At 41.7% G+C, this 17,379-nt stretch overlaps 1 protein-coding gene across 8 annotated transcripts in view; it reads right to left on the reverse strand.

The window, feature by feature from the left end:
• ITPR2 (inositol 1,4,5-trisphosphate receptor type 2) overlaps nucleotides 1–17,379 on the reverse strand; it is a 292,662-nt gene that overhangs the window by 125,417 nt on the left and 149,866 nt on the right. For all 8 annotated transcript variants that reach the window (XM_079993294.1, XM_079993291.1, XM_079993290.1 and 5 more), the window contains 3 exons: nucleotides 13,692–13,817; nucleotides 8,147–8,275; nucleotides 5,898–6,018 (listed from right to left, as the gene is read on the reverse strand). In XM_079993294.1, the coding sequence (XP_079849420.1) occupies nucleotides 5,898–6,018; nucleotides 8,147–8,275; nucleotides 13,692–13,817 (376 nt within the window). The remainder of the gene's footprint in view (nucleotides 1–5,897; nucleotides 6,019–8,146; nucleotides 8,276–13,691; nucleotides 13,818–17,379) is intronic.

Here is a 17,379-nt window from a genome sequence, read left to right on the forward strand (position 1 = left end):
CTTCAGAAATAGTATATCCAGGATCATATGAATAAATTGTAGAGCACGAGGGCTGAAACAGTCACATTCCTACAGATCTTCCAGGCATTATTTGAAGCGAGCAAGCCACTTTCTTCCGCAAGCCACTTTCTTCCGTCAGTGGCTGAGCAGCCGTCAAGCACTATGATTTTTCAAAGACTTGCAGCTAATGAAAACTATCACAAAGAAAGTCAAGTGAAAATATGTTCCTTTGTTCTGAATGGTTCTTAAAATGTATAATTCTATTTGTAATTAAGGTTTGCATCAATTATCAGAGGTCACAGCTGAAGTTTTGAGCTGTAAACAAAACCTCTGTCTGCTTATCATAGTAGCTTGTAGGAAGCTTAACTTTCATTTGTTCCACATTTCATTATTTAAAAACAACATCAAATATATGTTCCCTTTTCAAAATACCAGCAAAGAAATATGAACATTTTTATTCAAGTTATTACTGGCTGCTTGTGCCGATCAGCATGTGCCAATTTCTTGTACTTTTGTACCACACTAGTTTATTCCACAAGCATGCTAGTTTGTTGTTCCTGTTCGGAAGGTTTCTGAAAGTATGCAGAGAACTTGTAGAGCAAAGTGGGGTTAAAAAAAGGCAAAACAGAATTTAACTAAAGATGCCACGAAAAACCACATGAACCAGAATATGTGCTGGATTTGAGGGTTCTGCTTTGGGCAGATGGTTCCCAGACTAGTAGTAGTTAGCCAGCCATTTGATTTACATATGATAAATAATGCATGCATGAGAAAAAAATCAAATAGGAGAATGATCTTCGACACTTCCTCAAACATACACACAATTTCCAAAAGGCACCAAGTTGCAGAAGGAATCCTATGGCTCCTATAATCCCCTGGCCAGGGGTATATGGGGTATCAAGGGAGGGGTGGTACCTCTGGTGGGGGACATGTTGTGCTCCTTCTGGGGTAGTTGGTCCACCTTTGGTCCCAACACTGGAAACTCACTTGGAAACTCACCTGTGGCTCCTAGAAACTGGCAGCATACAACAGCAGCCACACCCCAGGAACGGATTCAACTGGCCGATTAAACCAAGTGAATGTAGCCAATGGGAATCAAAGACTCAGTGAGTTAGGAACTGTGCCTGAAAACACGACTGAGCGGATTGAGTGGAAAAGACCAATAGTGGGACAAATGGTCAAGAAGGTGATTTCTGCACATGCTGTAGAGAGAAGTGAGGGGCAGATGGGGCTCATCAACCTGGAAAGGTAGCCCATCTAGGAGAAGAACAACTCTGATCTTAAACCTCTGCTGCCTTGTGGACATTGAGAGAAGAAAAGGAGCAAATCCTACACAAATCAGGAGTGGAGCCCCTTTTTGAGTCCACGGCTCCCTTGACCAACTACATTCTTTCTGTGGCACCCCTGTGGGGCTCAGGAGCCCAGTTATGTTATCCCTTGTCTGCAGAGCTGGCAGCCTCTCACTCTTTTTCAAACACCCTGCCTTGTGGACTGTTCTCTCAGCCTCTTCTCCTCTCCCCTTTCCTTGGGAGTCCTCTGGGCAGCTGCTGTGGCCATCCATGGTCTCTGAGTTGCCCACCCCCACCCCAAAGAGACGCACCATTCGCCTGGGGAGCTTGTAGCCATGGTCGCTGCTGTAACCAACAGCGGGCATCAAAGAAGGGAGGGAAGGAAAAGAAAGACAGAAGCCAGTGTTGCCCACGGCCCCCCCTGACTATCATTCAAGGCACCCTAGAGCGCCACGGCACATTGGTTAAAAACCACTGCCTTAAGGTAGTTGGATGGCACCTTCTATGCTTCCTTCCAGCACCTCCTGCAGCCAACCTGGTGCTTTCCTTTGAATCACATCAGCGAGGCCAAGAGGGGGCTCTTGTTGTCTAGGCAGTCCAGAACCTCCATACACCCTGCTCAGGCTTGCACCCCTGAGAGGTTACTTCGCTACTGTCAACTAACACTACCAAACCCTTTGTCACGTAAATACAAAACTGATAACAACACAAACAACACAACAGGCTGTATATAACTATATAAATTCTTTTAAAATGTGATTCAACATATCATATCAAAATATATGGTTCTATAGACCAACTTAACATATAAACGAAACATACTATGAGAAGTTAAAGTCCAGCAGATTGATCAGGAAATACAATCTATTCAGTTCTTATATTAGCAATACCCACAGTGTGGAATTAACTAACACAGCAGTTTGACTTCACCCCCAGATGCACACTCCATTGTCTCTCAAGACAGACAGATGCGAACCAAATCCCTGGCTATTGGGCCATGCTTGCTGGGACTGATGGGAGCTATAGTTCAGCAACATCTGGAGAGCAAAAAAACCCTAATCCTAGTTTAAGAGATCATCTGCCAGATGCCTCAGCCTTAACTAAGGTTAACATTTACTAAGCTTAATGTTAAATATGGGTTAGTGTTATGAGTGAACCAACAGCACTTTTGGCCAAATGTCGTCTTTGTGCCCACTCCTGCCACCCAAGAACCAGGAGGGGAGGAGACGCTGGGTCTCAAACTCTCCATCACAGATACAGATAGGTAGCCGTGTTGGTCTGCCATAGTCAAAACAAAATAAAAAAATTCCTTCCAGTAGCACCTTAAAGACCAACTAAGTTAGTTCTTGGTATGAGCTTTCGTGTGCATGCACACTTCTTCAGATACACTGAAACAGAAGTCACCAGACCCTTCTATATAGTGAGAAGGTGGGGAGGGGTATTACTCAGAAGGGTGGTGGGATTGGGTGATTGGCAGATAGCTGTGATGAGCCTGTTGACGACTCTTAACGACTGCAAGTATAGTATATAGAAGGGTCTGGTGACTTCTGTTTCAGTGTATCTGAAGAAGTGTGCATGCACACGAAAGCTCATACCAAGAACTAACTTAGTTGGTCTTTAAGGTGCTACTGGAAGGAATTTTTTTATTTTGTTTCTCCATCACAGAGACAGCCTCCAAAGTCCGCCACAGCAAGTGTCAGAGCTCCTTCAAAATTTTGGACACTAGATTAAAATTAATGGCATAATCAGGCTATTGAAGTTGAGGTATGAGATTTGAGTTATGATTCCTGCTGTAATTCAAAATGGAGAGAAGAGAGGAGTAGGTCTTCTTTTATTATTAATGCTATTATTGTTGTTGCTTAAAGCTTTCAAAGGCTTACTTCTTACCCCCTCTGGATTAAAGAAATAAAAGGATCACAAGTGAGGTTTATTAGTGGAAAATTGGAAGTGTGTGCAGGTAAAACTCCAGGCAGTGTGAGGTGGAGTGATGCTGTCTGATGCTGTCAAAACAATGGAAGGAAGGGGAAGATGTGATGAGCTGCTTTTTTTGAGGAGTTTTACCTATCACCTCTTCAGCTTGATGAAAGTGAAAGAACCTGACGAATAAGACTGAAATAATTTTAAATAATTAAACAATCAGGGACATTAATTAAAGTTTGGAGTGTCAGAAAATGTTGATGAGAACCTGATGGGAAATGGCCAGCGATAACCGGTGTACTCTTAGAGGCAAATTTCAATGGAAAGTCATCAGCTTGGGTCTGCTTGGCTTAAGGTGAGGGCGACTAAAGATTGAACTGCTACAAATTTTCTAGGAAAGACAGTGTCAGGGGCTCAGGAGCAGAAGCACAGGGAAGAGGGGAGATGGAGAGCGAAGGGGAAGAATCTGAGGGCAGCGTAGGGGAAGATGACAGTGGCCCGAGAGATTCCATGAGCCTCTCCAGCGAATCGGAAGATTCACAGAAGGGGGCTCCGATGGCCAGGGCAAGGGGGGTCCCGGGAGGGACGCACCAGAAGCTAGGGGCCAGCAGTGACTCCCAAAGCAGCAGCTGGAGATCGGGACCGGTTTCCCCACCAGAGCGTAGCGGGGGGGGGGGGGGAAGAGTCCCATGTGTCAGGGCAGGCTTCCCCTCCAGTGGGGAGAGAAGATGAGTCAGGGCTGACCACACCCCTATCGCTGAGTGAGGGAATGGAGGGGAAGTCAGATCCAGCTAGCCCCCCCCCGAAGGGGGAAGCAGTGACAGGAGCAGTGTAACGGTCAGGAGGAAGGTGGCCGGGTGGGCGCGCGCGCCAAGTTCAAATGTACAGGCGTGCGGGACAGCAGGGAGCTCGGATTGGGAGCCAGGTCCTAAAGCACGCCGGAGGCAGGGGGAAGAATCCAGGGACTCTTCAGCATCAGAAGAGTCCAGAAAGGGCAACACCCCGGCGGGCAGACGGACCCAGAGGAGGAAAGAACAACGGAAGAGGTGGAGTAAGGCTAGAGTCTTAAAGTGGTGTCTAGGGGGAGGAGACAGACGGAGCTTCGGTGGTCTAGGGTTTAAGACGTAGAGCTGCGCGCTACGGCTTTGGAATGGAAACTGAACTTCAATAAAGACTTTTGTATATAACCACGACCTGGCGTTGGTCCTCTGTGAGCTGGGACCTTGGGCAGCTCTGACAGACAGTCTGCCTTCTCCTACTATTATGGGCTCACTGTTAAGGCGCCATGGGAAAATACCAAGGTCATCCTTGCAATTTCCTATTTTAGAATGGACAACAACAGAGGAGATACTTGGATTGGGCATTTAAGAGGTCTGGACAGAATGCACTGTGCATATAAGAAGAAAAGGAAAAACACCTAGTAAAAGTGAACTATTGGGTTTTCATACATAGTTTATTTTAGAAATGATAATTACTGACTTACTGTGGATTTGATAATTTGTGGAGTAACCTCACTTGTAGATATTACAAATGTTAGAATATTTTACATGCAGGAATTGGCAAGCTGATGGTTAAGGATAAACAAGGTTGTTTTTTTAAAAAAACCCTACTGTAATATAAGGTTAATTGTAAGGAATGTGAACTAGAAACAACTAGGAAAATAAACAGCAACAAGAGGAAAATTTGGACACATCATGAATGAGTATGGGAAACCAATTTTGGGGAAAATTGTATTAAATTTGTCTTAATTTGTGGCTGAGCTGATTTGGTAAAATTTGGAAAATCAATAAAAATGATTTGGTCAAAAAAAGGAAATCAATCCAACTAATAAATCATATATGCACTTACTGAACAGCAACACCTCCTCCCCGAATCAAATTGTATGTATTTTATTTCCTAGTAAAAGTGGATGTAATGAGCTGCAAGTAATTTGTAGGGGGCAGCTGGTTACTCTTATTTATTTATTATTACATTTATATAGCAACTTTCCTCCAAGGAGCTCAGGGTGGCATACACACCCCTCCCCCTTTCTGTTTGATAATCACAACAGTCCCGTGAGGTAGGTTAGGCCCAAGGTCACCCAGTTGGCTTCATGGCTGAACCCAGGTCCTAGTCTGATATGCCACAATTCTGATACATAATTCTGACTCGAAGGAAAGTCTGATAAGCCACAATTCTGATATGCCAATAATCTTGAGTCATTGCCTTCTCCTCCCGTGACTCATCAGCTGCTATGAATTTGAAAGGAGGATAGAAGGGACCAAGGCAGTCCAGACTGAGGGCATCCAGGCCAGCCTGATGAAACACCAGGTCAAGTCAGTTCAGTCTTAGAGTAAGTGTTGCCCTTGCTTGCCAGGGAACCAGCAGCAATCAGGGTAAGATTCTTCTGCTCAAGTGTCCTGCAGCAATTCTATAGGGCAAGAAAGAGGCCACACCCGAAGCTCTCTCTAGCCACTCATGTTTTATTTGTGATGAGGCTTCCCCACTGCAAGCAAAATACTGTATAGATTAGTGTGCACATTCCACTAGTGACCATCCTTTAATTCAACTTCCGCTCATTTCAAAGGAGATTGCACAAAGGTTTCCTGCACTAGCAGGATTTGCAGGATTTTACTTTCCTAGAAGTAACAGGTATTCCATCCAAAGTCACTCAAAACAGAAACAGTGAAAGCAAGGAGTATAATGACCTACCGACTTCAGCTAAAGTTTTAATACAGGACTCTACTGAAGATTTCTGCACTGGGTTTGGCCAGGTACAGTTGTAAATTCTAAACGCAGACTGCAGTAACTGGATAAAAACAGGCTGGTGTGTCTGAAAGAACACAAAAAATATGTTATCAGCTCAAACATGTTTAGATATTATGATCTAAGATATTTATACAATAAATAAAAATTGCTATGTGTTCTAGCCTAATACAAACACATGTGCACTGCTACTGATTTCACATACTCCATGTATTATTGCACCAAGCACTCTTCTAGAGTGGTGCATGAGAGGGAAAGTGAGACAGAGCCAGTCGTTCTACCACCTGCCTCAAGGTGGCTCCGCTGGCGTAAGGGAAATCTGAATGAGGGATTTGGGTAGCAAGAGTATAACCTCTATGGGGTCTGGCATATTTGAAGACACTCACTCCAGTCTAGCCATGTCAATCGCTCTAACACTCGGGGCCAGGATGCTTTTGACCTAAGGGCCAGGAAAGCTGAAAAAAAGGAAATGATAATATATCCAGGTTTGGCTTCTAGCTGGTGTTGTAGATCAGTATTAGATCACATGCTTTGCCTGCAGATGGTCCCAGGTTCATCCCTCACATCTTAAGATCAGGAGGCAGGTAATGTTACACATCTTCAAGATCCTAGAGAGCTGCAGCCAGTCAGAGTGGAAAATGCTGGGCTAGATGAACAAATACCCTGACCCATCATAGGACATTTTCCTGGGTTTTAGTCTGCTTCACTTCCTTGCTTTAATAGCAAAAATAAAGAGGGGTCACCTGTTGAAATGTCTGAAATTGCTTCCATCTTGTCCAGGGAGAACACTGTACCTCAGCAGTGAGTATTGCTGTATGATTTAGCAGCTGAATTTAGGCAAGCCTTCATCTTAATCTATGCAGTGTCAACTAATATAATCTAGGCCAGATTTCCTCAGATGTTGGACTATAACCCCCATCATTCCTAGGCAGCCTGCTCAATGATGGAAGTTGTAGTTGAAGAACATCAGGCAGCGGAGGGTGGAAGGCTGCCCTAGGCAAAGAGATCTGTGGATTCTGGCTTTCAAACCCTCCATCAAATATATACTTTCGGGAGCTGAAAGGCAGGGTGGAAATGTTTTTATGGAAAAAAAATTATATAAGTTGAATTTTTCATAGAGTACAGAGCTAGGGATTATGTCTCTCTCTCTCGGTCTCTCTCTCTCTCTCTCTCTCTCTCTGTGTGTGTGTGTGTGTGTGTGTGTGTGTGAGAGAGAGAGAGAGAGAGAGAGAGAGAGAGAGAGAGAGAATTCAGCAGTGTTTATTTTTGGTTATTAGTTTGTTAATGTTGTTTTGTGGGTTATGTGTGCTGTGAATATGACTTTTTTGTTGTGGTTGTGATGTTTACCTTTTTTTTTAGATGTTTTGTTAATCGTATTTTGTAGAAAGTGGTTGTTTTACCAATGATTGCTAAATATTCTATAAGATTTATGCTGTAATTGTGAAGTTCTGTTATATTACTGTTATTTATTATTTGTGAGCCACTTTGTGATTCGTGTGACTGAAAAGCGGCACAGAAAGATAATAAATGAAAATGAAATAAAATGAAATGAAATTGTTTTATAGATTTCTTCCTGTTTACATAGGGGTGGGGACAAGCAAATAGTGTCACCAATGAAATAAACGTTCCTGTGAATGCATGGATTGCTAACTTCCTGTCACATGTGAGACCATGGAATAGTAGTCTGAAATAAACATGTATCACATATTTCAAATTTGCAGATGACACCAAACTGGGAGGGGTAGCTAATGCCACAGAAGACAGAATCAGAATTCAAAATGACCTTAACAGATTGGAGAACTGGGCACAAGCTAACAAAATGAATTTCAATAGTGACAAACATACTTAGGCAGGAAGAAGCAAATGCACAAATATAGGATGGGGGACACATGGCTTACTAGCAGTACATTTGAAAAGGATCTAGGGGTCTTGGTGAACAACAAGCGTAACGTGACTCAACAGTGTGATGCAGCAGGAAAAAGAAACAATGCTGCTATTCTAGCCTGCATCAACAGAAGCATAGTGTTCAGATCAAGGGAAGTCATAGCACCAGTCTATTCTGCCTTGGTCAGACCACACCTGGAATACTATGTCCAATTCTGGAAACCACAATTTAAGAAGGGTGTTGACAAGCTGGAGCATATGCAGAGGAGGGCAACCAAAATGATCAAGGGTCTATGATTCTAAGTCTTTACCTGGAGGCTTGTGCTGTTGTCTGAAAATGGAGAACTGAAGAAACCACTCACTATGCTCATTACTGATTCTGTGACATACTTCTCCAGAGATGCATCTGCATGTTTTCTGTCCGTGGTTGTGTTACAAACCTAGAGCAGACAGAGGAACTGCATGAAGAATGTGTCAAAACAGCAGCTCCCATCCATCACATCCCCCCAATTTTTATTCAATGTAAAACAAAAGCAAAAAGCCACCACCCCTCCTTATACAGTAGGTGATACCAAACATGGAACAATAAAGCTCCATTTCCCAGGGTTCAGATCACTAACATGAGTCACTTTTTTACATTTAAAGCAAATTTTCAGTTATCATGAACACATGTGCTTGGCTTCCTATTCTGCTTTTTCTAAAAAAAAAATAAGGAAAATGTTAAAAAGAAGACAACAAAAAAAGGGATAATTCAAAAGGAAGAAAAGGAAGAAACAAAACACGGTAGTAGTGTTGGTACACTACTAGTAGTGTTAGTGTAGTGATGGTACAGAAGGGTTAATGGCACAAGGATGTCTTCCATTTCTCAGTCTGCATGGAGTTCTATGACATCCTGCCAGATAACTGAAATTTATCATCTGTTCCTGCTTTTTAAGTAAAGTATTCATTTATGAGCTACAAGATCTAAGAGGCCATTCTTCTGTAACAAGACACCTGGGAGATTTCCACCTCTGTAGAATGATACAGTGCCATACTTACAGCCACAAAGGAAGACCTGGCTGTCTGTTCACAAATTGTTAGAAAGCAGCTGCTAAAAAGGGTTGGATGTGCCTTCATCATATGAGAGGTCAGTTGTGGATGCACTGTTGGAACTAAATACATGCAACAGATGTGCAATTTTCTGCACAGTAGTGAGCAGAACACATAACTAAAAACAAGCTATTTAGGTCAGGAGTACCAACTTGAATAAAATATTGGGGGGGAGGTGCCCCACATAATTGATCACAAAACACACACTATTTGAACAACAATGTTCATCAACTTGTGGTCCCCCTCAAATATTTCATTGGGGGAGATGAAAGGGCATTGGCCCCTAGAGTTGGCTCCTATGATTTAGATCAAGTGAAGGTCTCTCCTTATAGACTGGGCAAATGAAACTCCCCAGCTATTATTGAATTGCATGTGCTCCAAAACTCCAAAACTGTGAAAACTTTAAGTTTATTATAGAGCTTGACTGCTACTGAAGGTATGAAGTTGTGCCACAAAAGATTCTTCTGCCCTGGACCACTGTGCTTCCCAATAAAACATGTGATGCCCTTCTTAGGATATGTGCACACTCTCACACACACACTGAGAGGATGTCATGCTTAAGGGATTAGGCCTCTGAGTAAACATAAAGAGTAAGGATATCAAGGCACAAAATATTCTGATGCGCCTGAGGAGAAACTTTCTCTGAATAAAGTCTTTCTGATTTGCTAAGGACAGGCAGTATCTGAAAGCAATAAGGGAAAAACACATAGAGCAGCAGCAACTGAAGGGTCCTATCTCTAAATAATTGGGGAGCTTTTGCAACATTCATTCTTTTTTTCCTTTTTTTTTTTTTGCTTTTTCTACAACATTAATTTCATTTTTTTAAAATAATATTTATTCAAATTTTAAAGGTTACAAAAAGAAAAAAGAGAAAAAAGAAAAATAAAAAAGACAGAAAAAATACAATCAATTAAAAAACAACAAATCGAACCTTTACATAGCTTTCTTTCCTTTACTTATTTCCTTGACCTCCTCACACCTCCCATTTTTGTATTCTAATTCAAATTGTTATTTCAGCAAATCCTTCCAACCTTGTTTTTATCTTAATAATTTGTCTTAATATACTATAATTTTACATTCTCTCTTTCATCAATTCATTTTTACTTAATCCTTTATGTCATTTCTGCCAAAACCACATAATTTTCTTTTTCCAACATCTTTCTAACAATCCTTAATTTTACAGTATTTTTGAAAGTAAGCTTTAAATTTTTTCCAACTTTATCCAATCTTAACTCTCATCCAAACCTATATATCTATACTTGTTCTTAATACGTTTCTCTAAGGTCAAAAAAGGTTCCATTCCACGAATGTCCCATCTCTCATTAAGAAAACAAAAAACAAATTATATTATATACACTTTAAAATTCCCAATTTCCTTCCACCAGATCCCCTCCCCGGTTTCGGTCCCCAGCAAAAGTCCATCAGTCCCGTAAAGCCATCAACCCGGAGATCTTAAATCCGAGGCTCTTAAATCTCTTTCATGTCCCCTCTGCCGGTCTTCTTTGATAGTCTTTGGTATTGAAAACCAGTTCTCGGGGAAGCTCCAACCCAACGGTAATCATATTCCTTCCTGCCAGACTTCCATAGTTAAAAATAGGGCCTATAGGATATTCCAAATCTTGTTTCACGCTCCTTTCAAATCCAAAGGCCCCCGAAACTCCAACCTCCACCTGGCTCAGATTTGTAATCCAAAGGTCATCTGATCTCCACATAAGGTGATCTCTCCATCTTTCATTTTCCAAACCAGGCCAGGCTTCCATCTACAAAAAATTGCTTCTCCTTGTTGCCATCATGTAAGGCCTCAAATTGTAGTTCACCATTTGCATCTGTAGGGTTACGGCTCCCCCTTTCTTCACTTCAATCACAACATTATTCTCCTTCTCAAATTTTCTGGTTTGTTCAGTTGAAGGAGGTTCCTGTGCCGAATTCTTATCGAGTTCTTTACTAATACCCACTTTTGTTCCCAAAGTTATAACATTAGTAGTCAAAACATTTATCTGGTCTTGCAGCTTTCCCAAGAGAAAAAATGTCCTGTTCAATTCAGACTCAATTTCCTTCCTGACCGCCATCCTTAAACAGTCCAAGGTCAAAAAACAGTTTCCCAGCTGCTCCTTAAAACAGTGTCCCAAAGCTCCCTCTAGAGGGATTCAAGTACCTTTTCACTCTTTTCAGCACAGACCCAAAAGTCCCATACGTTAAATTGTAACAGTCCTTCCTTCGTTTTAAACATAAGCTTGTAACAAAGATAAACAATAGAAACAAAGTCCTCTTTTGTATCTTGACAGCTAACTTGACAGCTGTCAAATTGATCTATTTATCATCAACGGGCTCTCACGGACCACTCCCGGGTTCAGGGAAGTGGCACTTCAAATCCCAAATTTTGTCCTTCTCCTGCAGGCTCCCCTGCTTCCAAGAAAAATTGATGGTAATTTCAATCAGTAGAATTAAAATCCTTTACATAAAACTCTCCACGACCTTAGTTGACAGGTTCTTTGCTTCAGTTTATTTACAGAAAGGGGAGGCGGACTTCCTGTTTGGACCTTCCCCGATCGGTGCCAATTTAAAAATACTTTAAAAGTCCAATTTCCGTTCTACTCACGGGTTGTTGTTTGAAATCCAATTGTCCACAAGAAAAAGTCAGCGCTCTCCGGCAACGGCTGTGCGGCTTCACTCCGTAAAAATAGCGGTCGATTCGAAACACCGCACCTGCTCACCCCACGTCACTTCAGAAGCCCCGAAAAGGGGTTTCCCTGTGGGTAGGGGGGGCGCTCCTGGTGTCAGCCGAATCCCACGTTCCCAGGCTTCCTCCGCCTGGGATTTTTAAAGGGTCTCCGCCTTCGCCGCGGCGGCAAGACCCAATTTTTGCGGAGCGGGTTCCTCTGGATCAGAGGAATTCCGCCATTGCCGATGGCGCTAACCCAGAAGTCCCTGCAACATTCATTCTTGATGCTAAACGCATACTCCAAGTCCTGAAAGCAAGGTAAAAGTTATGTATTCGAAACATATGGTCTGTGCCTCCATCTAAAATAACTCTCTTCTCCCCTCCCTGCTTCTCTGAATAAATAAACTCAGTAATCTAGAAGGCTTGGGTAGCTCGAACCACACAAGACTCCGTGAAAATAGAAGAGAAGAGAGCACTTTTGACATTCTACTCTAATGGATGGGCTGGGTAGCAAGAAAAACAAGGAACAGAGAAATAGAAGGAATGTTATCAGACAGCTACTAGAAATGCTTTCAAAGAGAAACACACACACTTTGGGGTGAATTAAATGATACCACTGAAAGTTAGTGCCAGATGCTGGTGATGGTTGCTCGTGAGGCAGGACTCCCACCTGTCTTTTACAGGCTTTATTTTGGTGCAAACTATTTACAGTGCATAACCCCAAAGTCCATGACCATCTCAGCCACTAGCAGATTCTGGGAGTGGCCCCTTCCGGCTTTTCCCCCAACATAAGAACTTGGACACCCCAAATCTCCGCCTCCCCTCCTTATGTTTCACCCCTCTGTGCAAGCAGGGCAACAGAAGCGTGTGTGTCTCCTGGCCGGCCGTGCTAGGTGAGGCGCTTGGGCTCTCAGTAGCATCTTCGAGCCTTCCCTCCACCAGGCTACTGCCTTTCCCCTTTGCTCCGCTGGAGGTGTGGCTTTCCCTACTGCCAGACGAGGAGCTGCTTCTCAGAATCGGTGGAGGTTCCCTGTATCCCCCGCCTCCTTTCCCCATTCTGATGGCAGTCCCCTGATAGTTAGGAATAATTTTCTCTTATTTTACTTTACAAATAAGTCACTACCTCAAGCATCACAATAACTTGATGCAAGGCAACATCAGTCATGTTTGCTAAATGGTCAATATGGATTTTGGCAACAGACCTTTGCATTGTGCCACTTGTGCTAATTCTACACCTGAGGCCAAAGAAGGTCTGTGGATATTCCTCTTGGGAGGATCATGCTGTGCCAGTTTAGGAGTGCACAATCTTTCATGACAAACATATTAGATGGGGGAAGGGGAGGAAATGCTGCCCTCTGTTAATTGGACATGTTAAAGCACAGAAAATCCTTCAGAGTAATAAAAGTATGCTCTGTAGTTTCAACTAACCAGCAGCTTCAAAAGTGATGCATGAAACAGTTCAGTGGATTTACCTGAGGGCTTCCTGAAGACATGTGAACACAAATTAAAAGACAGTAGCCGGGGGGTGGGGACACCCCCAACCCTCAAACTGGTAATAAAAAATGCACACAGAGGCACACTGGCTTTCCTGCTGTATAAAAAGAGCAAGAGGGCTGGGTTGAATTCATGCTACTCAGATACTGGAGTCTAAGTTCAGCTAAGGCATAACTGAGGCACCAGAAGGACTGAGAAATTTCATCTCTACTTTGAACTGTCACTTAAGAACTTTATGGAGCCACCAAAAATACGTAAGCACTTGCTTTTCTAATTGTTAGCTTTAGCAAATACTCTGCACTCTCAACACAGAGTAGCCCAGTGCTCCTCTCTGTGGGTATTGGTTCCTCCAACGTCAGGAGAGAAGTGCCAGGCCACGTTGTGCTGGGGGTGTCTGCGTGGGGGCACCTGCTTGCGCCCCCTCATTAATACGTACCTGGGGCCACAGCCCATCTGGCACCCCACATTGTAGGTCCCTCGTTCCAGTGACTCATGAAAAAATAAACATAAATTTAACTTAAAACAGAAACATAAAACTCCAGCCCACTGCCTTTAGTAAAGATTATTAATGATTCAATATTAATCAATATTTAATGATTCATAAAACTTACCCTTGCCATATCAACAAGAAAGTTTTCAAATAGTTTCCAGATGTGGTTACTGGTGTAGATTTCCTTCATTTCCACCTCAGTGTCTACATAGCAATGATTGACAAAGTTCACATATGCTATCTTCACCTGGAACATAATATTTTAAAAAAATGAGGTGCCTTCCATAGTTCCAGTTACAGATAGGTAGCCGTGTTGGTCTGCCATAGTCAAAACAAAATAAAAAAATTCCTTCCAGTAGCACCTTAAAGACCAACTAAGTTAGTTCTTGTTATGAGCTTTCGTGTGCATGCACACTTCTTCAGATACGTATCTGAAGAAGTGTGCATGCACACGAAAGCTCATACCAAGAACTAACCTAGTTGGTCTTTAAGGTGCTACTGGAAGGAATTTTTTTATTTTGTTTTTAAAAAATGAATCAGGTAAGCCAAAGTCACTACATATGTATTTTCTTGTAGTCCATAAAATACTGAGCTGGTTGGCATGTAATGGCTTACAACACAAATGCAGACCAGAGGAGCAAAACTGATACCATCTCTTCTCCAAGAGCCCAAATATTTGCAATATAAATATTGGGATTGGAACAGCTTTATGTATGAACCAGCTCACAGTCAAGAAGACTCAGAAGTCTGACCATATTAAGATTTGACAGCTGCACTTCCCAGCACAATTTCCCAGTGCATTTCCCAGCACAATTTGAAGTGCTGGCTTTAACCTTCAGGGCCCTAAATGCTTTGGGACCAGGTTATCAGAAAGACCATCTTTTGCTGTATTTACCAAACCAAACTTTAAGATCCTATTTGGATACCACAGGAACACACCCTCATCCTTTCTTGTGGTAGCACTGAGGTTATAAAGCTATCTTCCCAGGAAGACTCACCTGGCACCATCTTTGTGGTCCTTCTGGAACTGGTGATTCATAAAACTTAATGATTCATAAAACTTACTCTTTTTATTTACCCAGGTTTTCTAAGCAACTTTAGTATTCCGGAGCTCTCATTTTTAAAATCTTTGATTTTAATCTTGGGACTGTTGTGAACTCTTGTATTTGTGGTATTTGCTTAGTTTTGATATTATTATTATTGGTATTATTGTTATTGTTTTATCTATTTATACCCCACCTATCTGACTGGGTTTCCCTAGCCACTCTGGGCGGCTTACAAGATATCTAAAAAAACTATGCAAACATCGGTCCTTTAAAATTTGTCATTTGATAATTTTAGGTTGCATTTTATATTTACCCTGATTTGTAGTATTTATTTTATTTTTTTTTTTAAAAAATTATTGAAGTTTTTCATAATAAAACAAATATCACAATCAGAAAAAAGAAAAGAAAAAACAGAGAAAAAGACAATCAAAAATAGCACAACAAAAACAACAAAAAACAAAAAAAAATTATTGCTTGCTTACTATCTTTGTAACCCTCTTTCCTGACTTCCTCACATCTCCCTTTTCTGTGTTCCCCTTTACATAATCAAATTCAGCAATTTCCTACCCTCTTTCCAATCTTGTACCCTATTTATGCATTTCAACCTATTATGCCTTTGGTTTCTTTTCCTTTCCTATTAAGCCATTTATTACATGTTCTTTATAACTTAGTCCCTTATATCATTTGTTTAATCACGACATAATAATACTCTGGTCTTACCCTTTTTTTCCAAATCATTTTTACATATTTCTTTTTACCAAATCACTAATGCCATATTATCTTTATATCCGACATCATTTTAACATTCAAACATTTTACAGTGTTTTTGGAGGTATTCTTTAAACTTCTTCCAGTCCTCTTCCACCGACTCTTCTCCCCGATCTCGGATTCTGCCAGTCATTTCTGCCGATTCCATGTAGTCAATCACTTGCATCTGCCATTCTTCCAAGGTGGGCAAATCTTGCGTCTTCCAATACTTTGCAATAAGTATTATTGCTGCAGTTGTTGCGTACATTAAAAATGTTCTATCTTTCTTTAGCACCAATTGGCCGACAATGCCCAAAAAAGGTATTCAAATATACCTTCCCTAAGAAACCTTTTTTAGTTCATTATAGATCATTTCCCAGAAAGCCTTAACCTTTGGGCAAGTCCACCAAAGGTGAAAGAATGTTCCCTCAGTTTCTTTACATTTCCAACATTTATTATCAGGCAGGTGATAAATTTTTGCAAGCTTGACTGGGGTCATGTACCACCTATAGATCAACTTCATAATATTTTCTCTTAAGGCATTACATGCCGTGAACTTCATATCGGTGGTCCACAACTTTTCCCAGTCAGCAAACATAATGTTATGACCAAGGTCCTGTGTCCATTTAATCATAGCTGACTTAACTGTTTCATCCTGAGTATTCCATTTTAACAGCAAGTTGTACATTCTCGAAAGTATCTTAGTTTTAGGTTCTAACAATTCTGTTTCTAATTTCGATTTTTCCACCTGGAAGCCTATTTTTTTATCCAAGTTAAAGGCTTCTCTTATTTGATGGTAATGTAGCCAATCTCACACTTTATCTTTTAGTTTCTCAAAACTCTGCAATCTCAATGTGTCTCGATCTTGTTCTAGTATCTCCCAATATCTTGGCCACTTGGCCTCCATATTGAGTTTTTTTCAGAGCCTTAGCCTCCATAGGTGATAGCCACCTTGGAGTCTTGTTTTCCAATAAGTCTTTATATCTTGTCCAGACATTAAACACAGCTTTCCTGACAATATGGTTTTTGAATGCTCTATTTGCTTTCACCTTGTCATACCACAAATATGCATGCCACCCAAAAGTATTATTGAACCCTTCCAAATCCAAAATGTCAGTGTTCTCAAGAAGTAGCCAATCTTTCAACCAGCAAAATCCTGCTGATTCATAATACAACCTCATGTCTGGCAGGGCAAACCCCCCTCCTTCTTTAGCATCAGTCAATATTTTAAATTTTATTCTGGGCTTTTTGCCCTGCCAGACAAATTTAGAAATGTCTCTTTGCCACCTCTTGAAACAGTCCATCTTCTCCACAATCTGTAAAGTTTGAAACAAAAACAGCATTTTTGGCAATACATTCATCTTTATAGCTGCAATTCGACCCAACAAGGAAAGCTTCAATTTTGACCAAATTTCTAGATCTTTTTTGACTTCTGACCAGCATTTCTCATAGTTATCTTTAAATAAATTCAGATTTTTGGCTGTCATATTAATCCCTAGGTATTTCACTTTCTTTTGTTGTTGTTGTTGTTTAGTCGTTTAGTCGTGTCCGACTCTTCATGACCCCATGGACCAGAGAACGCCAGGCACTCCTGTCCTCCACTGCCCCCCGCAGCTTGGTCAGACTCATGCTGGTAACCTCGAAAACACTATCCAACCATCTCGTCCTCTGTCGCCCCCTTCTCCTTGTGCCCTCCATCTTTCCCAACATCAGGGTCTTCTCCAGGGAGTCTTCTCTTCTCATGAGGTGGCCAAAGTACTGGAGCCTCAGCTTCACAATCTGTCCTTCCAGTGAGCACTCAGGGCTGATTTCCTTCAGAATGGAGAGGTTTGATCTTCTTGCAGTCCATGGGACTCTCAAGAGTCTCCTCCAGCACCATAATTCAAAAGCATCAATTCTTCGGCGATCAGCCTTCTTTATGGTCCAGCTCTCACTTCCATACATCACTACTGGGAAAACCATAGCTTTAACTATACGGACCTTTGTTGGCAAGGTGATGTCTCTACTTCTCAAGAT

The sequence above is a fragment of the Podarcis cretensis genome, assembly GCF_951804945.1.
Source record: "Podarcis cretensis genome assembly, chromosome: 10".
Classification (NCBI taxonomy): Eukaryota; Metazoa; Chordata; class Lepidosauria; order Squamata; family Lacertidae; genus Podarcis; species Podarcis cretensis.